The 22,947-nt window shown below is 44.9% G+C and overlaps 1 protein-coding gene across 2 annotated transcripts; it reads right to left on the bottom strand.

The window, feature by feature from the left end:
- Window positions 1-3,096: 3,096 nt before the first annotated feature.
- Window positions 3,097-20,326, bottom strand: LOC311612137 (epidermal retinol dehydrogenase 2-like). 2 transcript variants are annotated; one of them, XM_084864924.1, is made up of 7 exons: window positions 19,844-20,326; window positions 15,018-15,364; window positions 11,091-11,222; window positions 8,629-8,728; window positions 6,446-6,590; window positions 5,324-5,449; window positions 3,097-3,362 (listed from the first exon to the last, which is right to left on the bottom strand). In XM_084864924.1, the coding sequence occupies exons 2-7, from the start codon at window positions 15,348-15,350 to the stop codon at window positions 3,272-3,274; spliced, it is 927 nt and encodes a 308-aa protein (XP_084721050.1). In that variant the 5' UTR covers window positions 15,351-15,364; window positions 19,844-20,326; the 3' UTR covers window positions 3,097-3,271. The 2 variants fall into 2 exon arrangements, with proteins under 2 accessions (XP_084721050.1, XP_084721051.1); XM_084864925.1 differs by lacking the exon at window positions 11,091-11,222 and having other exon boundaries at window positions 19,844-19,946.
- Window positions 20,327-22,947: the final 2,621 nt, after the last annotated feature.

Raw genomic sequence — 22,947 nt, 5'->3', positions numbered from 1 at the left:
TGGATCCTCTGTCACCTGGATTTCCTTTTCTATCTTGGCATAGATGGAACGTCTATGGCCCCTTCACCTCCCAAATTAATATGTTGAAGCCAAGTGTGATGGTATTTGGAGGCGGAGCCTTGGGGAATTAGGGTGAGATTAGATGATAAGGGTGAGGTCCTCTTGATGGGATTAATGGCTTTATAGGAAAAGTAAGAGCCATGCCCTCTTTTCCACGCCCTCAGACTGAGGAAAGAGGGCCATCTGCAATGAGCTCTCGCCAAAAACGGAATCAGCTAGAACCTTGATTTTAGACCTCCAGCTTCCAGAACTGTGAGAAAATAAATTTCTGTGGTTTAAGACACCCAGTCTGTGGTCATTTGTAATGGCAGCCAGACTTGACTAGTATAGCATCACAATGTAAAAACCAAACAACCAACGCAACAAACAAACAAAGGAAGTACATGGTCACAGATTTTTACCCAGCCAACATCCTTCTAACACTACTACCGTGTTTCCCCGAAAATAAGACCTAGCGCATGGAAAGATAAGACATCCCCTGAAAATAAGACCTAGTGCAACTTTGGGAGAAAAAATTAATATAAGATACTGTCTTATTTTCAGGGAAACAGGGTAGTAAGAATCCTCCTTAGTTCTTGAGCAGCAAGGCAACTCCAGGATGCGATATGATGCCATCCATGGAGGGGAGAGTGCCCAAACCTGGCATATAGCCCTTGTCCTTGAGCCTTCCATTTCTGAAGGCTTATGTGGGCTCTTAATCATGGCATCATTAGGGTTAAATTTCAGATGGAAAATTGTATGAAACACATGCTGAGTACACTTGCTCTCAAGTGGTATTAAATCACCTTGTTATTTATCACCCTCTAGAATGCTCTAATTTACATGTGGTCTCTTCTCATATGGGTACTTCAAGTAAATCTGAATTTGTTTATACAATTTTTATGGGTACTATAAAACCACAATTGAATTTCAGGCCTTTGTAGTCGCCCAGCCTTGCAAGATGCTCTCCAATTAGAAATAATTGCTGTTAATGCTGTTATGAGTGGTGGATGCCCACTATACCCAGACCTTTGTTCTACTAAATCCCCTAAGAGTCTCTTCTTTATTCTTCCACTAAATAGACAGGCCCCTAGAATATATGCTTTTGGAATTGTAATAGAGGAGCAATATTGTGCCTCTCTGTTAATTAACCTTGTTAACCAAGGATTTGGAACTTCAGTTGGTTAGTCAGAGGGCCTTTTGATCCTCTCAGTACACATCGACAGTCGAGGAGGATGTCACTCTTGTGAAATAACATGCCTTTTCTTCTTTGGCATCTACCAAACAGCTTTATTATTCTTTGAGTAATGATGCAATATTCCTGTTGAATGAAATCATGTGTATAAAGTGCTGAGATTCGTGCCAGGCAGAAGAAATATTAGCTATCATTTTTATGATCATAAAACAAGGTGTTTTTTTTTGTTTGTTTGTTTGTTTGTTTGTTTTTTAAAGACTTTCTGAATGGAAAGGAGATACAGGAACAGCGTTGTCAGAACCCAACGGACAGCTCCAGATAAATCAGTCCACACTGGATTCCAGACTCCACATCCTTATCGTTCTAAGAGCAATTTACCCCTAAGATATTTAAACTCTTTTCTTTGGACTCTCACAGGGTGTCCCAGAGTTCCTCTCACCCCTTCCTGTTCCCCACACAAAAGAAAGGAAGAGACAAAGGCTGCTGTTTTTCTTGCAAGGCAGGTGCCCCGTCCAGCCTGGGAAGGAGTTCCAGGGTATGGTAATGATCGCATTTTGCTTAATCTTCCTTTTATGGTGAAATCTCCAAAGCATGAATGCAGTTGGCCAGTTGATTAAACTGTAATGAAGGCAGCACTGATGAATGCAAATGCATAAAAATTGTCCATCCCATGGAAAAACATCTCAGCAGGAATCCCAACTTGCAATACTAAATTAAACTAACCACATGAGTGTGTCTTCTGGATTAATAGCTAGCAGTTTCTCTAATTCAGTAGGATGTCGCTTTCAGAGTGAGAAGCAGCCATTCTTCGATCTCCTTTTGGAAGAAAAACGTGGTGCCATTCAGAGTTTGATGTAGGGTCACTGCCTACCAGGGATTTCAGGAACTGGACAGCGAGGCTCCCTCACAGGGGCCCCCGATGTACCTTCAGCAGTATTGGCACTTACTCTGTGGGCATCTGGGGCAGGTAGAAATAAGCATTTGTGTGGCTGATTTGGAAAGATGGACACGGGAGGCTGGCTTTTTCTACACCAGGGAGCGCACAGAGGTTCAGAAAGGTTAAGGCGAAGAGCAAGATGACCGGACATCCAGTTGTGTGTCCTCTGGAAAGAGGGCACTTGTGCTACACACTCATCGTGTGAGAGGGTTTTCTCTCTTTCACATCCTGTTGCAAGCAGAGATGACAAAAATGAGCTGTTTTTATTAATAACGATGGGCCTGGAGCACAAAATTTGTGCACTGGGGAGAGGTCCCTCAGCCCAGCCTGCCCCCTCTCACATACTGGGAGCCCTCAGGGGATGTCCTACGGATGGCTTAGGCCTCCCCCGCAAAGGGAGGCCACCAGGCTGATCAGAGGAAGGCGCCAGCCCCATCACCCTGCTGCTGCAGCCACTGCCAGTCACCACAGTCACCAAGGTATTTTCATCAACACAGACTCCAGTCCCTTCACTATGAAAAAATGACTTTTTTTTTTTTTTTTTTTTTTTTTGCGTTTTTAAGATGTGTCTTTCATAGGATATGACATTTCTTTCTTTATTTTTCTTTTTATCCTCACCTGAGGATATGTTTCCATTGATTGTTTTCCCCCTTCCCTCTGATCGCAGGCTCGGCCCCTTCCCAAGCCTAAAGCCTCCGCCCCAGTTTTTAGGCTTGGGAAGGCCCCCTCTCGTCCGATGGCTGGCTGGGAATGACCTGGGTGCTGAAGAGGTTCCCGGGACCCAGGTATGTATGAAAATTAACCGCCATCTTTGTTGAGTTAATTTGCATACTCACTCTGATTGGCTGTGGGCATGGCGGAGATATGATCAGTTTACATGTGTGTCTATTATTAGGTAAGATGAAAAAAGCAATCAACAAACAAGCAGATGGCAACAAAATGTATTGGCTGAATATTCTAGTCCAGATAGAAGACCAAGAACGGTACTTATCGTCCCCAGATATATTTTATCAGACAAAAATCCTTCTCTTCATTGACATAAGCAGTATGTTGGGTTTTAGATATTGGGTTTTAGAGGACATCACCCATAGAGTTGGTCATTAGTTCTTTTTCTTTCCAACGAAGCGATCCATACAATTGAAGGCGCCTATAAATTCAGTTATGAGCAGTACCAACTTGACGGGCAGGAAACTAAAGAGAAAACAAGAGGAAACTTTCTCGGTTATCATTCATAAAAGCATCGTTATAGCACAGCTGAAAAGCAGTGCCACCGACCCGCCGCAGAAGAATTTGCACACGCACACATTGCTCTGCATGCCCCAGTATCACGCTGGGCTTGCCTACAAGGTGGGAGGACACCAGCTCAGGGTTCCTATACCTCTCCTCGCTTTATTTACATTACTCAACTCACTTCTCACGTCCATTTCCAAAGCTTCCCTACACGATGTAATGATGGGCTGGAAGTGGAGTCAGAGGAACTTGGCTTGAAACCCAGCTCTGTTATGTACAAGGTCATCTCAGGTAAGTTCCTGAGCTCAGGAGCCTCAGCTTCTCCCAGTGTGAAATGAGGTCATTCGTCTTTCTTCCTGGGACTACTGTGAGGATTAGATGCGGCAGCTCCTCAGATGACTGGCAAGGCCCAACGAAGACTGTTCATCTTCTCCACCCACACACGCCCCTCGTGACGGAGCTCTCTGACCCTGCTAATCCTGACATTCACATTGCAGAGCCAGGAGAGGGGCAGTGAACAGAGCAGGCACAGTAAACCTGACACCCTGAGCTGAGGATGAGATAAAGTAGAGGGCCTGTGCTCGCTGTCCCTCTGGGGGCATCCCATGAAACCCAGGTGGTTCCTGCCCTCCCCAGCTTCAGGTCTCTAGGAAGTGTTACCTTTCTCAGGAGACCTCCCCTGAGCGCCATATTGAAAATTAGACCTCAACCTGCAGCCCCAATCTTACCACTCTGGAATTTCCTTTTCCTGCTTCATATTTCTTTGCAGCAGTTATGACCACCAAACCTTCTTTTTTACTTTATTATTTTTTTGTTTGTTCCCTCATCCCTACCGACTAGGAAGGTAATTTCCACAAAGGCAAGAACTCTTGTCTCTCTTATCTTTTGCTGTAACCCCCAATTCTAGGGTCATCAGCAATGCATGGCACACACTAAGCACCCTCTAATGCTTGTGAGATGTCTGAAGGAGTGTGTGCTGAGATCCCCTTCACTGAACTTCTTCATGCTTTCAAAACCTTCTCAGGAATTATGCCCCCTCAATTTGGGGCTTATCAAAGTAATATCAACTCTATAATTATTCTAAAAATTAGAAAAATTGAACCCCATGTTCTTTACAGTTGGCATTAACCTCTACTAGGCAAGTGGAGGCACTGTGCTGTGAACATGCACACTGCCCAATAAAGGCAGTCCATTCGCTCATTCACAAGCTGCGACAAGCACTGATTTCTACACTATAAATGAGGAAATTGGACCTGGAGAATGAAGGTCATGTTCAGAGTCACAGGCTTAGTACACAGCAGGATTATAGCTCCAGATTTCCCATCTCCTTGCTAAAGACCCTTTTGCCTCATCCCACACCTTAGCAGTCATATCAGTCACCATTCCTGGGCCAGAGAATGATTTTGGATTAATTGTATAAAGTAGATACAATTAGCTAAAGAGAAAACACTTGCGTATGCAGGAAGGGCACCTCTTTTTTTTTTTTTTTTTTTTTTTTTTTTTTTTTTTTTTTTTTTTTTTTTTTTTTTTGCCAGGCTCTTCCCTGGAGCTGAAAACACACAAGAGTGAGCAGAAACCAACTGGCCTCTGGTCTCAAGGAACTCACGGCTCAGTGGGGAGGCAGATGATTATCCAAGGATCTCACAAATAAGTGTACCATGAACAGTCCTAACTCCACGAGCAGTGAGATGTTCTAAGGAAGCCAGGGTCAGGAGCTAGGACAGTGTGCACTGAAGCCATTTGGGATATTCTGGAAGGCCAGGGAAGGGATGATTAAGGTAAGAGGGGGCACAATATGTACAAATGCCCTGCACTGTTTCCAGTATCCCGGACTCTGCGGGTGAGGCTTCTCCTGGTAGGATTTGGGAAACGTTGCCGAATGGTACATTAGAGAAGTCACAGAAGATGTCTGGTGTTGTTACCTTTTTAAAAACATCAGGATGTATAAAAATCTTGGTAAATACAAGTACACTTTTTCTTGCAGGATAGCATCTACTATCTTTCTGACTACATATTCTGGTTCCAAAATCGGTAACAGAGAAGGACAGCTAGGGAGTAAAAAAGAAACAAAAAAACAAACAAAAAGCAACCAAAATTAACAAATCAATAAAAACAGTTCTTGCACATTAAGCATAAAAAGACTGTAAGATATTATCATCTCTTTGCTTCGTTCCCTCCCAGATATACACGGATGTATAATATGGATACAAGTAAAACCATATTAAAGAAATGATCTGCCCAAACCAGTTTGTCTCAGTGGATAGAGCGTTGGCCTGCAGACTGAGGGGTCCCAGGTACGATTCCGATCAAGGACATGTACCTTGGTTGCGGGCACATCCCCAGTAGGGGGTGTGTGCCGGAGGCAACTGATTGATGCTTCTCTCTCATCAATGTTTCTAGCTCTCTATCCCTCTCCCTTCCTCTCTGTAAAAAATCAATAAAATATATTTTTAAAAAAAGAAAAGAAAAAGAAATGATCTACTAGTATAAAGCAAGTCTTTGAAAACGAATTTCCTGTCCTCCATGAGAGGCAGAATGGGGCCTTTGTGTCCCTTCAGTGATTTTTAGTCCTCTGTGGCATCGGGGATGAGGGGAGCAGGGAGCTGGGGGGCAGAAAGGGAATGTGACTGAGTGCTGGGGAGACAGGTGAGCAGACCCGGGCTACCAAGTGGCTGCCAGTGAGACACATCTTTGACAAACCATTCATCTTAAACTCAACATCTGAAATATTAGCACATCTGAGTCAAGAATAACTTCTGAGACCATTTATAAATCATGCTGAATCCTAGGGAAATCTATTTTGCAACAACTTTTAAAAACAGAAAAGCTCCGCTGGAATAGCTCAGTTGGTTGAGAGTTGCCCTGTGCACCCAAAAATTGCCAGTTTGATAACTTCTCTAAGTATGTCCTCAGGTGAGGATTTAAAAAAGCAAAAAGTCAAACAAACAAAAAACAGTTAGAAAAAAATAAAATAGGCTATCATTTTTTAAAATGCAACGCTCTATCCACTGAGACTATCCTTTGATATTACAGGATATACTTACCCAGTAGAACAACCTTCAAACATTCCAGTTTTAATAAAAAATGGGCACACAATCGTGGTCTTGATCCCCTTTATTTTCTGGGCAAATAGTTCCATTAAAACAGATTCAGCAAATCCAACGGCTGCAAATTTACTTGCACAGTAATCTGAAAAAGACAAGTAATGCTGATGTACCTTCTGAAGTTTTAAAAGTGGCATTGCATTAACTCTCCTCAAAACACTAACCGACAGAAACTCAGACAATGATTTCAGAGTTCTTGTTTTGTGTGATCTTGGTCTCCTCCCACTGGAAGAAGTGCCGAATGAGTGGGGAGGTACGTGGTCACATAAAGTTGATGAAGACCGAGTGGATGCTGTGAGGAGTCACCCTGCTAGCTTTTCCTTCCACGTTCATGAGTGGTCAGACATGTGCTAGCTGTTGTATGGGCACATGGTGTGTGTGTCTAGGCCCGAAGAATTCCAACCCAGTTGGGGCAGGGAGGCACATAATAGAGGAGATACAGGAAGTGATGTAGCAGGCTAGACAAGAGAGGGCAGCCTGGGTCATGATCACACTTTCTTCAGACTCTAACTCTTCCTCCCACTTTCAGAAGAAAGACAAAGGACTCAGGAGCTTGTCCATTTTGAGCTTGCTGTCTTCCATCACTCTCACTTCAAGTAAACCTGGGTTTTCAATCTGCTGAATGGAAAAGCTTGCAGTAGGAAAGGTGTGGAGGTGAGCTCCTCCTTCCCTTTGCCTCACACAGCCAAAAGAGGTATCTGAGGTGTCTACTTGCTCTGTTCAGAAGCGGCTACCACAACTGGCAAAAAACGGGAGGTGCCGAAACCGGTTTGGCTCAGTGGATAGAGCATTGGCTTGCAGACTGAAAGGTCCCAGGTTTGATTCCGGTCAAGGGTATGTTCCTTGGTTGCAGGCACATCCCCGGTAGGGGGTGTGCAAGAGGCAGCTGATCCGTGAGCTTCTAGGAACATCGGAGTCATTTGGCACAAATGCAACTCACTGAGTCCCTCAACCCTGGAGATTAGGGGAGCAGCGCTGGCCCAGGGTGAGGGATTCTGGTTACAAATAACCCCGTGATGGTTCGGGTACAGGGGAGCCAAGACCCCCATGGTGGGAATTACAAAAGGCTTACACTTGTTCCTAAGGCCAGCTGGGGACGGAAGAATCATTCTGAAGACAGAGAGATACAGAGTCAGAAAAAAAGGTGAACAGAAGCTGTAAATACACCTGTATTATTTCATCAGTTATCAGACATATAAGAGAGAGGAATCACTAATATGTGATGATTTATGAGAACGACAGAGTACAGGGGGATGTGCACAGACTGGTAATCTTTTGGGTGACTGGTGGTTCTGAAAAACCTATTCACATAACTGAGATGAACTGCGCCGAGACTGGCATTGTGAAGCTTGAATTATGCAGCTCAGCTCAAACGCATAGGGAAGTGCCCCAGGGGCAGGTTGGCCAAAGTTATCCAGGTATCGCAGCTAGGGCTTCTGATGCTCCAGTCTCAGGGATCTGCATCAGTACATGGAAAGTTGCTGCTGGGGATGCCCTGGTAGGGAAGGACAAGACTTCTGCTCCTCCTGGAGCCCTCTCCGGAGTTGAGTTACCTTCACGGAGGACCTTGGTAAATCTCTTTGCCCCCTCCCACTGCTAATGTCAAGGCAGTTGCAAGGGAGGTGGAAATGGCAACCACTTCCTGCAAGTCTTCCAACCAGTGGAAAAGCGAAGAGGTGAAGTGTAGGTTTCTTGGGGTGGAGAAATTATCTCCAAACTGACAGCAGGGGGAGACTTCAGAAGGCAGAGTGGCTGTCCTTACCATGCGGAAGACACTACCAGATGAAATTTGTGGATGGTGACTATGCTAGTCACTTATGTAAAAACAGTCATCAGTTTCTCTCTCCCTCCCTCTCTCTCTCTCTCTCTCTCTCTCTCTCTCTCTCTCTCTCTCTCATTCATAAACCCAGGGGACTACGTAAGACCTAATGATTCCAAAGTGCATACTCCAACATGGCCAGTTTTGATGCATTATGTACTTCTCAACCACTTCCCATATTGAATATACTTCTTAATTTTTATCTTTATTATTGGTGCATCAAGCCAATGCTGATTACTCAGAGTTATTATGTAAGTTAGAGTTAGGAAAAATGTGCAAACATAAAATATTACACTTTTCTTACCTGCTAGCCCTTTTACTCCAACTAATCCAGCTGAACTTGCAATGCAGACCAAGTGTCCACGGGCATTAGCAATCATGGCCGGTAGAAAGGCTTTATGAGTCTAAGACAAGCAAAGTGAAACTTGTAATATTTGATACCATTTACTCTTTTTTCAGATGCTCATATGATCATTGTGATTAAAATTTTTTTAAGCTCATAAAAATACCTGAAGGCAATGCAATAGAAAAACTTAAGTATCTGGAAAGTAACCATCTTAACTTGTTTAACCTATGACATTAACATTTTTCCTCATGGCATACCAATATTATTACAAATAGTTTACTCAAACTTATATTTTGCTCATATTTGATTTTTCAAAACACAATATTAACATACTAATGGAAGCAATACAGGAGAATCTTAGCTGTAGGCAGCCACAATCCAGAAAGAAAAATATATCATTTTTTAGGTTATAATCAAGACTAAGATTATTTAGATTTCTATTGCTCTTTTTCCCCTGGGATCATATTTGAATTTCAAATTTTTTTTGAACAGTGTTTACAGGACATGCTGTTGTTGTGTTCAGTGTAAAATATCACTTTGTTTTACATTTATCTCTACTTCTTTGAATAATAGGTTCTTAATTTTGTTCCATGTCATAAAAGAGAATATCTGTTAGAAAGAGCTGATGGATACTGTGTTTGAGGGCCACAGAGCGCCTTTACTTTTGATAATGGGATTTGGAGAAAGAAGATAAAGGAAAGAGCAATGAGCTTTGAAGAAAAATGTATTCTGCAACAGAGAAATAATTAACCAATACGAATAACTGCATTTTATTTCATAAATTTATATTTCATATTTGTTTCCTAATATAAACAAATATGAGAAAAATAATCCCTTGTAAAAGTCAACCAACCTTTGTTTGTCTGCATCATCATGAGTTTCAGAGAGAACCTAACCCTTACAGAGAGATGGAAAATCAAAACAAGCAGCATAATAAGACACCCAGGAGTCTGCTCTGAGTCACTTCTCCTTGGCGACACTCCCCTTGGCAGCCTTGTCACCGCGTGCTCTCTGACCCTCTAGCAAGTAAGTGCCTACTCTGTGCAGTACTCAAAGAAGGCACCTGGACTTGCTCAGAAAGAGGGTACAGAGTGAGAGAAGGCGTGAGGGCAGGGGCCAGCAGGGAAACAGCAGTATTTCAAGAACATCTAAAGAAAGTGTAAGAGAAAGAGGAGACCATGAAAGAGACCAGGAAAGCTGAGAGGTGGGAAAAGAACTGGAAAGCTCTGGGAGTGGAGATTTTCAGGGAGACTGTCTTTGTCTTCATTCTGATGGTATGTTCCAGTGGTCGGCAAGCTCATTAGTCAACAGAGCCAAATATCAACAATACAATGATTAAAATTTCTTTTGAGAGCCAAATTTTTAAAACTTAAACTTCTTCTAACGCCCCTCCTTCAAAATAGACTCTCCCAGGCTGTGGTATTTTGTGGAAGAGCCACACTCAAGGGGCCAAAGAGCCCCATGTGGCTCTCGGGCCACAGTTTGCCGGCCACGGGTATAATTCCAACTTCATTCTAATGAAGCAGAGAGGCATTTGGGACAAGAGGACGTAAGTCACTTGCAGTAGTTCCTGAAGGAGCATGGTGGCCACTTAGTTCCGAATCTTTCCATTTTTCTCCTGAACACTAAAGAGAACCCCAAGAGTAACACCAGCACCATGGCATTTTTGGCGAAACTAGGAAACAGAAAACATCTGAAGGCTGTGCAAGGAGAGTTGGGTGGAAAGTCCACATGGAGAGGTGTGAGGAGAATGGAGGGGATCTCAGAAATCTCCAGCAAATAATCATTCTCAGAAGCAGAGCTGGACAAGGGAAGGATGAGCTATGAGTGGGGCAGGAACAAAATGGGCTCACGCTCTGGGAGAGGCAGAATGAGGGACCGTGCCTGGCATGGGGCAGCCTGACATGACTGCTCTCAGCAGCAGCCGCCAGGAAAACACAAGGTCTGAAAGTGGACACACGGCTTTGCTCCTTAATGTCCATAGCACGTGGTGACCAGGGCTATTGGTAGGGTTATTGGTACTGACTCAGGAGACCAAATGTTTTGGTTTGCTTAGAACAGACCTGGTTAATGGTGCTGATTTTTTCAAAAGAGTTGCAGCTTAGGCAAATGGTAAGGTCACCCTAAGGTCAAGTCTAAGAGCTATCACTTGCTGTATAGCCTTGAGTAAGTCTTTTAATTTTTGTGATTGCTTATCTCAAGGAGCTGTTTTAAGGCCTATGCCTGATGTACCTAGGACAGTGAATAAATGATAGTAGTACCATGAGGATAGTGTAGGATTTCCCTGGCGAGTTCTGGGAGGTGTGGGTTGAGTTGGATTGGGAGAAGATGACCGAGTAGACCAGGATAAGCTAAAATTGAGAAGGCTGTGCTTGATTTAGAGGCTAATCTTTGTTATGAAAAGAAAAAAAAATTATTACCCACAAATGCGCTTTGAAATTCACATCAAAAGACTTTTCCATAAGCTCATCTGGGCAGTTGAGGAAGTTTTTGCCTGTTACGATGCCAGCATTGTTGATTAGGATGGAAACGTCACCAACTTCTTTTTTAACCTGAATTGAGTAACAAGAGCAGCACCATCAATGCTTAGATGCTCTAGGTTTAATTTCCCCCAACTTTATACATCTCTTATCCTTGTTAACAGAGACCGAACTTATGCAATCTAAAAACAAAGCCTGGTTTATTTCCTTTGCTGAGTGTACAGTGCATCAGCGATCCAAGTCTGATGCTTTTCTTTTTATTTCTTCTTCTCTTTATGATAATTCCAACAATCCAATGCTTCTTTCCTTCTACATTTAGAGCTATTCTTATATTCAGTGCATAGTAACTTTATTCTATGCTCTAAGAAGAATATAATTTTAATCAATGTGATGGGACATAAGCACTTATAGCCATCCTATATAATAAAAGCCTAATATGCTAAATGTCTGGTTGTCATGTCACCTGTTCAACTAATCAAAGCATAATATGCTAATGATATGCTAAGGCTGCTCAACCCCTTTCTATGAGGAGCCCTGACCACCAGGGGGTAGACGTTCTGATAGGTAGGTTAGCTTGCTAATGGGGTCCGGCCGATCAGGTCTGAGCTAGATGGGCTGGATATGCCCTGAAGCTCTCTACTGTCCCTCCCTAGCTAACCAACCTCCTGAGTCCCTCCCCAGCCCCGATCGTGTGCTGGTGGGTTCTCTAGGCCTGCCCTGAACCCTCTCACAATCTGGGACCCCTCAGGGGATGTCAGAGAGCCAGTTAAGGCCCAATCCCACAGGCCAGGCCGAGGGACCCCACTGGTGCACGAATTCATGCACTGGACCTTTAGTGTCATATATATCAAAACCTAGCAGACATAGAGATGGGGTGGTGTAGGGAGTGAAAGGAGGAAGTATGATTTTCATCATATCCATGTTTTCAACATCATGGTTCAGAACCTGTCTATCCTGTTTTCATCAACTGGCTGCTTTTTTTCTCCCTCCCCCAAGCTTTTAGGCATAAGATCTGTGAACGGAGGAACAAGTAGGCCTCATTTGCTTAGATGATACTGGGCTTACAATAACTTGAGTGGTCATCCTGGGATGAGAGTAAGTGTGTGTTGTTGTATAAGGGGCTCAGAGGTAACAGCTAAAGGAAAATGCATAAGATCCTAATTTTATACTTAGATTCCTCCCTCCCTCCCTTCCTCTCTCCTTCCTTCTTTCCTTCCTTCCTTCCTTCCTTCCTTCCTTCCTTCCTTCCTTCCTTCCTTCCTTCCTTCCTCCCCTCCTTCCTGGCATTCATTATTCTTCCTTGTTGTAAGAATGTGGCAGCAGTCTATTCAGCCCTGAGTCACAACTACAGGAAGACTTGCACACAAGCTGTTCCCACCTTTTGAACATCCACGCTATGACAACAAGAAGCCACAGGAAGGCTGTGCATGTCAGTGTCTAACTCCACACTGTCCAGGATGGCTGATTTGACTTTCCCACTACTATAAGCCATAGTGGGAATTAGGTTCAAGTCAACGTTTACCAGTGGCCACATGATTTAAAAGATGAAGCAATCCTGAAGTTTGACCTTGGACATCTGGAATCAGTAATAAACCTTAAAAAAAATTCACAGATACTACAAATACAAACACACCTCATTTTTACAAATAAGGCAAGATCCTTTACCAGCAAAAAAGATTACAATTCACTTTATTGAGTGGTCTGCAACTGAACCTTCAATGTCTCAGGGGTATGCCTGTAACTGTTTCCCCCTCCCCCCCCCCTTTTTTTTTTTCTGTTGAACCAATGCAATTAGAGGTATCCCAAGCAAAATTGATCATGATTTGGCTTGTCTAAGGCATCACAGTCATTAAATATATAATTAGGACACTTCCACATGCCACATTAATGGTAAGACTGTAGCTCTAGGCTTATCTTATGCTCACTGTTCCAAATGACCTCTCACCCAGAATGCCAGGTATCAAGGCTGGACTTTCAATGCCAACTATGCTCTAGGGCAGTGTTTCCCAAACTTCTCTCATGATGAGAATCACCTGGTGGAGTTGTTAAAACACAGATTCCTGAATCCCAACTAAGAAGTGCTAAACTAGAATTTTTGGGAACATATAGGTAAAATTGTATACTTAACTAGTGCTCTAACACAGATGTTATATACAGAGCACTAAGTTAGGTATGCAATTTTACCTATATGTTCCCAAAAATTCTAGTTTAGCACTTCTTAGTTGGGATTCAGGAATCTGTGTTTTAACAACTCCACCAGGTGATTCTCATCATGAGAGAAGTTTGGGAAACACTGCTCTAGGGACACAAACTTTCGAGGAGCTAAAACACTGTCAAACTGCTCTGACAATTTTCACCTGGGTCACTCCTCTATGGCATACTTCGTAAAATTTCTCTGGTAGCTTCCCTCTATCCAGAATAAGAAGTAGAAGTGCTTGGTTTTTAAGGTGGAAAGTAGTTTGCTTCTCCTGAATACAAAAGAGCATATGCTTAATTGTCTGCAAGACCCAGAAGAAAATGAAATACTAGGCTAGTAAATGCCTAGTATTTGACCATTTCCAAAGCTGAGCATTTTGAGCAGAACTAAATTAAGTATATGGAGCAGAGGGAACTAATTATTTATGGAGCGCCTCACCTTAGCTAATTCCACAGGTGAAGATGCTGTGTTTGAACACAAGCCAGTTATTGCTTAAGACCTGCCAGGTGATCGGTGCTTCTAGGACAAAGAGCTGAACTTGTGAGGTCAGCTCTGAAAAAGACACAACTGCTCTTTTTTGCAGGGTGGTCCCAGCATAAGCCTATGTTAGCTTGTCAGGTATGGGTCTCCAGACTGTTCTGGGCAGTCTGTGATTGGAGATGGTAGAACAGGTGTAAAATGTAAAAGACAAACTCAAATGAAAGTTGCAAATTCACTCAATGGCCAGTGGCCTGCAAACCTTCCCACTAGTTTTGAGCAGAGAAGCTGTGCAAGAACTTTCCAGTGTGGTTGCTTGCTTGTCACAAGCTGGTCTAGTTCCCCGCTTCTCACTAAATGAGGGAACCCTGGAGTCACAAAAGAAGTGGCCCTGGAGAGTGGCTTGTATAAATACTTGTGTCAACATGAAGACAGATGAATCCTTAATAAGGAAAGAAGACAGCCAGCAAACAAGTAAGTTCCTCTACGAACTAAGAAAACCCTACCATTGGCATATTGGAGCTTTGGTTTCCTGGAATTGTTCTAAATATGTGCATCTCTGTCACCGCTAAAGGAACAACTGAGGTTAACAGTCTTTAGGATGAATAAAATATTCTGATTTTCTCATGACAACTTAGGAGAAATACACATGCAAATCAAAGGCACTGCGGTGGAGTGGAAATAGCTGGATTTAAAATTAGACTAAAGAGGGTTTACATCCTGGCTTAGTCATGCAGATTCATATATCTGTGCCTCAGTTTCTTCATCCTCAAAGATGGTGCTATCACCTATCTTATGTTATTGTAGGGGCCAGCACAGTCAGTATAGAGTGGTGGTTAGAGCACCTGTTCAGGAGCCAACAGGCTCCTGTCCCAGCTGCCACTGTGTTACATAACGTATTATCTTTTTCTTAGGTAAGTTATTTACCCATCCTAAGTCTTGGTTTTCTCATTTGTGAAATGGAGGTACTAGTCGGCTTTACTTTATAGGATTATAATATACAATGCATACAGGGTGCTTAACATGGTGTATTGCAAACATTCTAATTTCCACTCCCCCAAACTTTTAATTAAAAGAACATTGGAGATAGGCAAATTGGCACTGAGAAAAGCAAACAGATAAACTGATATAGGTCCAAGTATTTACATAGAGTTCTGACTACCCGTAGTAAAGAGTAAGTGCCCAAAATTTACCTGGTCGGCTACTCGATACACCTCTTCCTTTCTACTGCAGTCACAGGTGTAGGCATAGGCTCTTGTGGCTCCAGCGTCCTGAGCCATCTTGAACGTCTCCTCATTCCCCTCCGTGTTGATGTCCCAGAGAACAAGCACAGCTCCAAGGCGTGCAAACTGAAGGGCTAAGAGCCTTCCGAGTCCACTCCCAGCACCAGTTATGAGTACGATTTCACCGGCGACGTTCTTCCGTGGCTTTGGGATTAAGGTGAAAATCGCAGTCTCCAGAAGACTAATTACTGATTTCCCTAAGAAAACGAGTAATTTCTTGGCTGACTTCACGTTGGGAGCCATATTCTGACTGAAACCTAGGAAGACAGACAGACAAACTCATGTAAAGACCTTGGCGCCTGCTCCCTCTAAGTGTGCTTGCTACATGGAGCTCATGCTTCCTGAAACATTGAAAGAAATTGAGAAGCATGATTTAAACATCTCTCCTGGTAACAGACTCCGAACTTAGAGAAAGTAGGGGACCCACTGGGACTGACTCTTGGCCAGCACCAAGATCACACATCTGCATGCCCTCTTAGCTTTGTTCATGAACAAATGTTCATTAACCAGGAACTGTAACTACATCCAAATTTAACCCAAAGAAGACATTCATTCTCAGAGCGAACCTTTTCTCCTAATAACCACGAGTCCTATTGGCTGATTTATGTTCAAAGTCTTGAGCATATCGAAATGTTGATGACATAACTGCTACATCTTTGCTTTTATTTCTGTCTCCTTTTAGGTTCGTGTTTTCTCATTTGCATTGTTGTTCTTAAATTCCGTGTCACTATTTAAAATGTGAGATTCAAGAGAAAAATATAAAATCCTATTTGCATAACATACTTTAAGAAGACTAATTAGACCTTCTAAACCAGTGGTTCTCAACCTTCCTAATGCCTCGACCCTTTATACAGTTCCTCATGTTGTGGTGACCCCCAACCATAAAATTATTTTCGTGGCTACTTCATAACTGTCATTTTGCTACTGTTATGAATCACAGTGTAAATATCTGTGTTTTCCGATTGTCTTAGGCTCTACAGCAGCGGTTCTCAACCTGTGGGTTGAATCTAATCCTTTTCTGAGGAATTCACTGTCAGGTCTGGGGCCCCCACGCCCTCTCCCTTGCCGCTCGGACCTATGGTTGTGAGACATCAGTGAGAGACAGGTCTGGATTCCTGTTCTGCCCTGCCCCTGCCTGGCTGTGAAACCTGGGGCACACTCCATAGCCTCTCTGGCCGAGGTCTCCTCATCTCTACTCGCTGGTTCTGTGGCACAGAGTAGTTTTGCAGTTGAAAAAAAAATATATGTCATATGCTTGACCCATGCTGGCTCACAATGCTTTACCAACGTTATGTTTCTCAGATTCACGCGGCTGCTCACCAACTAGGTGAATGAATAACAAATCTCTTCCTGACAAGCGCATTCTGTGCTCCACACTTACATCCTGTAATCCGTTACTCACACTTCAGTGGAATGAGTTTATAATATGCTTTAGTAACAACCCCCTGGGAGGAAAAAAAAAAGAAAAAGGAAGGTCTGATTTCCTCCCGGGTGAGAAGATGTGTTTAGCAGGGGGCATGCTGTGGTGGGGGTGGGAGGGTTTCCTGAGTGAGGCGCTATAGAGAACAGATAGAGGAGGGCAGGCAATGGCCATGAAAGGACAGCAGGTCCTCCCTTTGCAGTTTGGTTGAGGGTAAACTAGTTACTATCGATGACTATGAGTGGAGAGGGTCATTTAGAGGAGGGCTTGGAGTGTGGTTGCACCCTTCAGAAATTATTGTGACCAAAACTGCTGTCCCTTGACTCACTCCACAGAAGAGACTGAGGATTAGGAAGAATGTGCAGGCTGTTTATCCAAGGCCCCTGTGCTAGCTGGTGCAGGACCGGGTATTCATTTATCATATGTGTTGAGCATTGGTGCTGGGCACTGGGGCTTTGGGGATGGGCAGCCTCCCGTATTCTCTGGCCTGGTGAGCTAAGGATCTAGTTGAAGAGATAGACATTAAATGAATAAATACATCATCACAACCCATCTATTTCTTTATATAAAAGCCGACGTGACCGAATGACCGTTTGACCGTCACTATGATACACACTGACTACCAGGGGGCAGAAGCTCAATGCAGGAGCTGCCCCGCTAGTGGTCAGTGCACTCCCACAGGGAGAACACCGCTCAGCTAACGACAGGCACCAAATGCTGGGCTCATGGCTGGAAAATGCACTTGGTGAGGTGAACCTCTCCCTCTCCTGCCTCTGCAGCAGTGCACTGGGCAGGGGGCAGGTACGGCAGGGCTGGGATGAGTGGGAGTGGCCTGGGCTCAGGCTCCTCCCCAGCTACCTGCTGCTTGGTGCACTCCTACATCCCTCAGGGGATATTGGACTGCCAGTTTTGGCCCAATCCCCAGGGATTGGGGGAAACCAGCCACCCAAATCAGCAGTCTGACTTCCCCAGAGGGGTCCTGATTGCTACAGGGTACAGGCCAGACTGAGGGAGCCCAAATTTGTGCACCAGGCCTCTAGTAGATTTATAAAGAAAAGTGCAGGGAGCTATACAGAATAGAAAGGAAATATAATTTAAATTGTGGTCAAGGTTGGAAGCACTAGGAGAGGTTTTCGGGGAATGGACATTTGAGTGGATATCCATATGACGAATGGTGAGAGGTAGACAGATTTGGGAGTAGCTCAACCAGTAGAGGGACATAAGAGTTTAAGCATTAAGGAAGGTTTTACCTGTGTGACCAGGGAATAAGAATGCTGGCAGTGGGGGGCATGGATATTCTGGTTAAACAAAGAGTGTTTTCTGCCGTGGCACACTGGGTTTCACCATCCTTGGAATGAAATGGACTTCACACTCTCTGGCATCTTTGTTCAAATTTATTTTCACAGAGTAGCTTGGGTAATTGCTTGGGCGACCCAGGCCCTGACAAGGGAACAGTGGTATTCAGACTCATATTAAACTAGAGGCCCGGTGCATGAAATTCATGCATGGGGGAAGATGGGGGTTGTCCCTTGGCCCAGCCTGCATCATCTCCAATCTAGGACCTCTCAAGGGATGCTAGACTGCCCGTTTAGGCCCTATTCTGGTAGGATAGGGCCTAAACGGGCAGTCAGACATCCCTCTCAGAATCCAGGACTTCTGCCTCCCAGCCACTTATCTGTCTGTCTGCCTGATCACCCCCAACTGCCCTCTCCTGCAGGCCTAGTCCCCCCCAACTGCCCTTCCCTGCAGGCCTGGTCCCCCCAAAGTCTTCTCCCTGTCCCCCAACCGCCCTCCCCTGCTGGCCATCTTGTGTCCACATGGGGGCAGCCATCTTTGGCCACATGGGGGCGGCCATCTTGTGTGTTAGTGACAATCAATTTACATATGACTCTTTTATTAGATAGGACAGTCGTGGGGTGTGTACCTGCAGACCTGCTAGGATGAGGGTCAGATTTTCTATAGTAATGTGACACCCCAGGCACCCTCCCCAAGCAGCAGCCTAGGCACTGCCAACACTCCTTCCACAAGAAAGCTAATACCAGGCCACCCATGCCCCTTTTAAGCACACCACAATCTAATTCCTAAGGGAAGCTGTGAGAATTAAATGAGTTAACGCAGGTGCACTATTAAGGAGTGTTATATGGTTATATGGTCAGTACTACTACATAGGAAACTTTTTTTGGGGGGGAGGGGGGCGGGGAGAAGAAGGTCCTCATTACCCTCTCCAGGTTGCATGGGCTGGGGGTGGGATGGGACAAGAGGAGCTGGGCTAGATTTCAGGGCCTGCCAGGTTACAGGCATTGGTAGAACAGTGCTAGGCACATAACGACAGCAAAATAAATATCCGCTAGAGCTATGACTGGTGTTATTTCCAGCATGGGAATTCATGATCCCTGGCTATACCAATTAAAGATGGTTATAGTAAGTATGCTTACAAACAAAAGTAAAGCATTAAACTATAAAGTCCCATTTTAGTGTAAAGACTCTTCCTTACATTAGGAAATGACAGCTTACTAAATTTAATCTGGCCCAGGCTGGCCCTGGCCAGTGTGGCTCAGCGGGTTGGGCATCATCCTGTGCACTGAAAGAAAGTTTGTCAGTTAGTTCCATTGGGTTGAGGCACATCCCGGGTAGGGGGCGAGCAGAAGGTGGAGTATGATTCTCTCTCTCTCCCAAAACTTATAAAAACACTAAAAAAGAAAACTTAAATTTCATCAGGCTAAGGACTTCTTTGATGTCTCCATCCCATATCCTAGTCTCCTAGTCCTGTGGTGGGCAAACTGCGGCTCGCAAGCCACATGCGGCTCTTTGGCCCCTGGAGTGTGGCTCTTCCCCAAAATACCAGGGCCTGGGCAAGTCTATTTTGAAGAAGTGGAGTTAGAAGAAGTGTCAGTTTGAAAAATGTGGCTCTCCGAAGAAATTTCAATCGTTGTACTGTTGATATTTGACTCTGTTGACTCATGAGTTTGCCGACCACTGCCCTAGTCCAAAAGCTGGTGCAATGGAAACAGGTGATGGGTACTTCACAGGCTGGGGGGCGGCAGCAAAGAGGTCCTGGGAATGGGAAGGGAGAGGAAGCTGCCCAGGGAGCAGGGCACCTAGGCTGAATGGGCCCAAGAAGGGACCAGGGAGTCACCGTGCCCGCTGCTCCGGGTGGGGGAAGGAGGCAAGCAGCTCACCCACAGGGGCTGGGTGCCGCCGGGCCTGGATGCGGGGCGCTCTTTCGGACTCGCCCCGCGCTCCTCTCGCGCCCCCTCCGGCGCCACTCCTCCCAGAGGTCCTGCCCGGTCCAGGGACCCGGACTTCACCAACTCACCAGGATCCGCTGCCCTCGCCGAGCGGAGAAGCCACCAGGTCCTCCTCGGGCTCCGCAGCTCTGGCCGGGGGCCCCAGGCTCCGGGATTTATCGGCACCTGTTGCAGAGGCGCCGGAAGGCCTGTTGGCCGCGCTCCCGCAGGGGGTGGGTCGGTGCGGGGCTCCCGGTGCCCAGCGGGTCCCGCTCCCTACTTTCCTCCCGGCGGCTAGATGGAGAGGCTGGGAATGAGATCCAGCAGACCCGATGCGAGCCAGGCGCCGGGAATCCAAACGCGAGAAGCGCCCGCGGAAGTTCAAAATGCCCAGCTCCAGGCTGCTCCCGGACTATGCAATCAGAATTTCCCAGTTGGAAGGACTCTGCGTGTTTCCAGGCACAGCCCAGACGCGGGGAGGGAGGGAGCCCTGGTGCTGGAGAACAAAGAGGGTGGCGGGTGCGGAGGCCGTGCGGGGGAGGGAGCCGGTCCGGCCTGTGCAGCCGGCCGCGCTGCGCTCAGAGGCGGGGCTGGGCAGCAGCATCCGATGCTCCCACCTGGTATCCAGGTTATCTGCTCCCGCGGTCCCAGCGGGGAGCGGTGTGGGGGTGTGGGTGTGGGAGAGCCTCCGGCGGCGAGTGCAGTGAGGGCGGGAGTGGGTGGGGCCCCAGCTGGAGGCGGAGTGGAGGGCAAGGGGGAAAGTTTGTTCATCCAGGTGAGGTTGAGGAGAGAGAGAGAGAGAGAGAGAGAGAGAGAGAGAGAGAGAGAGAGAGAGAGAGAGAGAGTCTACCGTGCACTCCGATCCAATCAGTATTTATTCATCTTCTTCGTGTACAAGAATCCAGAAAATACAGCAGTGCCACATCTGCCCCCCCCAAATAAAATAAAATAAAAAAGATAAAGATCACTTAACATTAGCTAATAATCATCTACTATAAGCAGAGCTCCCCATGGCACACTTGTAATAGAGGATGGAGTTAGATGGGTGGCATCAGGAGCAGTGCTATTAAATTAAAAAGGGTTGTCAGGACAAGGTTGCGTTTGGAATTCACCCAGGGTCGGGGAGGATGCATGTAAGTGACAAGTGTTGAAGGCTCAGAGGAGAGCAGGGTTGGTCAACCTGTGTCTGGGACAGACCTGGGCCTGTGAGGGCTGCACATGTGTTCTTTATTTAGCTGTGGGAAGAAACAGGTGAGTTGTCTAAGTCTGGAAAAGTAGGTGCCGGGGAGAGCCTGGAATGCCATTTTGGTATTTGATGAAGAGACTTGTATTCTGTAGGCAGTGGTGAGCTGTGGCAAGCTGTGGCAAGTGTTTGAGAAGCTACCTGATTGGAAAGTGAATGGGCAGATGTGTGTGCACTGAGTTCAGTGTGGGCGCTCTGATTTCAGTGTGGGCATGCCTCTGGGAACTACAGGTTGGTTTCTTTTGGTTGTTTTTTGGGGGGGGGGAGAGGGGAGGAGAAGGCATAGACATATTCATGAACTGCTCATGTCTGGATGATAGACTTGCACGCCCGGTACCCCTGTGCATAGGGCACCTCACCAGCCTGGATGTTGAGAGGGCTGGGCTGGCAGGGCTTACAGACTTCAGAGACAGACTGGGACAAGGTGTGGAGGTGAGCAACACCTGGGAATGAGAGTGCCTAAGACAGGGAAGGGTGGGTAATGGGACCAGGGCTGTATAGCCTGCCTGCAAGAGTGAACATTATAGAACAACCAATCTTAAGTCACCTTCATGGTTTCTCTGAGCAAAACCCTGGGCTCTCACTCTACTTTCTGGTCAGCAGTTTAGAGTAGACCTGAGGAAAGAGATCTCAAGCCGTAACCGGTTTGGCTCAGTGGATAGAGTGTCAGCCTGCGAACTATAAAGGCCCCAGGTTTGATTCTGGTCAAGGGCATGTTCCTTGGTTGTGGGCACATCCCCAGTAGGGGGTGTGCAGGAAGCAGCTGATTGATGTTTCTAACTCTCTATCCCTCTCCCTTCCTCTCTATAAAAAATCAATAAAATATATATTTTTTTAAAAAGAAAGAAATCTCAAGCATTGTTAGAAATCTCATTAAAACAAAATAGGAGTGCAAAGAAATGAGGTTTCAGTGATGATGTAATTAAAGGATCTGAACTTGAGCACTGCTGTTTGGAGAAGGCCTCACTTTGACTTGACGTGGGGAAACTCTTGACCATAATCCTGAAAACTAAGAAAATATTTTTAAAGGGTCCTTTGTGGCCAGGAATAGATAGTTAATTTGTGATGGAAAATGCAGAATGGGCTAATAAGTTATGAAACAGATGCTCAAACTTCATTCTCAGTTGGAGGAAACAGTTCTAGCCTTCCAAACCAGTAAATGTTAAAAGAAAAAGAATGGCTTCATACAGGGTTGGTGTAAATTATACATTTCTAGAGCAAGTATTTATCACCCAATTCCACCTATGGGACTTTATATTTACAACAAAATTAGGTATAACTTTAACTTCAGGAAGGGGAACTGGTCACCAGAAGTCAAAGATTGGGAAAGAGACTTAAAAAATGATTAAATATTTATTGTTGAAAGTATTACATATGTCCCCCTTTTCCCCCATTGACTCCTTTTAACCATTGTCTGTGTCCATGGGTTATGCATATATGCATACAATTTCTTTGAGTGATCCCTTTCCACCCACCCACCCTCCAACCTCCATCTTCCCTCTAGGATAGAAGACTTTTGACTGTTTCAAACCATGGAAATGTACTACTCTTTCTAGAAATAAGTATAATGATTAATTTCTAAGAAATATGTGTGCATGGAGTGCTCTACAACCATTTTTTATAAAGTCATATTTTTCAAGTATATAGGAAAATACTCTACGCATAGTGTGCGTTAAGAAAGCATAGTATAAAAATAATTGTATACTATGGTGCTACATTTCTATGACAATTTTATTTATATGCAGAGAAATTCTGGAAGTGAATTCACCAACATCTTGGCATTTTTTTTTAGTATCAAATAGTAGAATTTTGATTGATTTTTCTTCTTCTTCCTTTAGAATTTTCCAAATTTTCTGGTATGTGCACATTTTTACTTCATAAAAAATGTTTTTTTAGAACGTACAAAGACATTTCCATTAAGATGACAGACTGAGCATTTATATCCCTTTT

Source organism: Pipistrellus hanaki, assembly GCF_964339955.1.
Source record: "Pipistrellus hanaki genome assembly, chromosome: 17".
Classification (NCBI taxonomy): domain Eukaryota; kingdom Metazoa; phylum Chordata; class Mammalia; order Chiroptera; family Vespertilionidae; genus Pipistrellus; species Pipistrellus hanaki.
The sequence above is the reverse complement of the archived record's forward strand: the minus strand, read 5'-3'. Positions and strand labels throughout refer to the sequence as shown.

What these genes read in the sequence shown, in the direction of transcription:
- LOC311612137 (XM_084864924.1), bottom strand. Translation starts at nt 15,350, where the DNA reads ATGGCTCCCAACGTGAAGTCAGCCAAGAAATTACTCGTTTTCTTAGGG. An exon ending in TGGAGTAAAAGGGCTAGCAG is followed by an intron (nt 6,591 to 8,628) that starts GTAAGAAAAGTG and finishes TGTCTTTTTCAG; the next exon opens with ATTACTGTGCAAGTAAATTT. An exon ending in ATCCTGATGTTTTTAAAAAG is followed by an intron (nt 3,363 to 5,323) that starts GTAACAACACCA and finishes TTTTCTCTTTAG; the next exon opens with TTTCCTGCCCGTCAAGTTGG.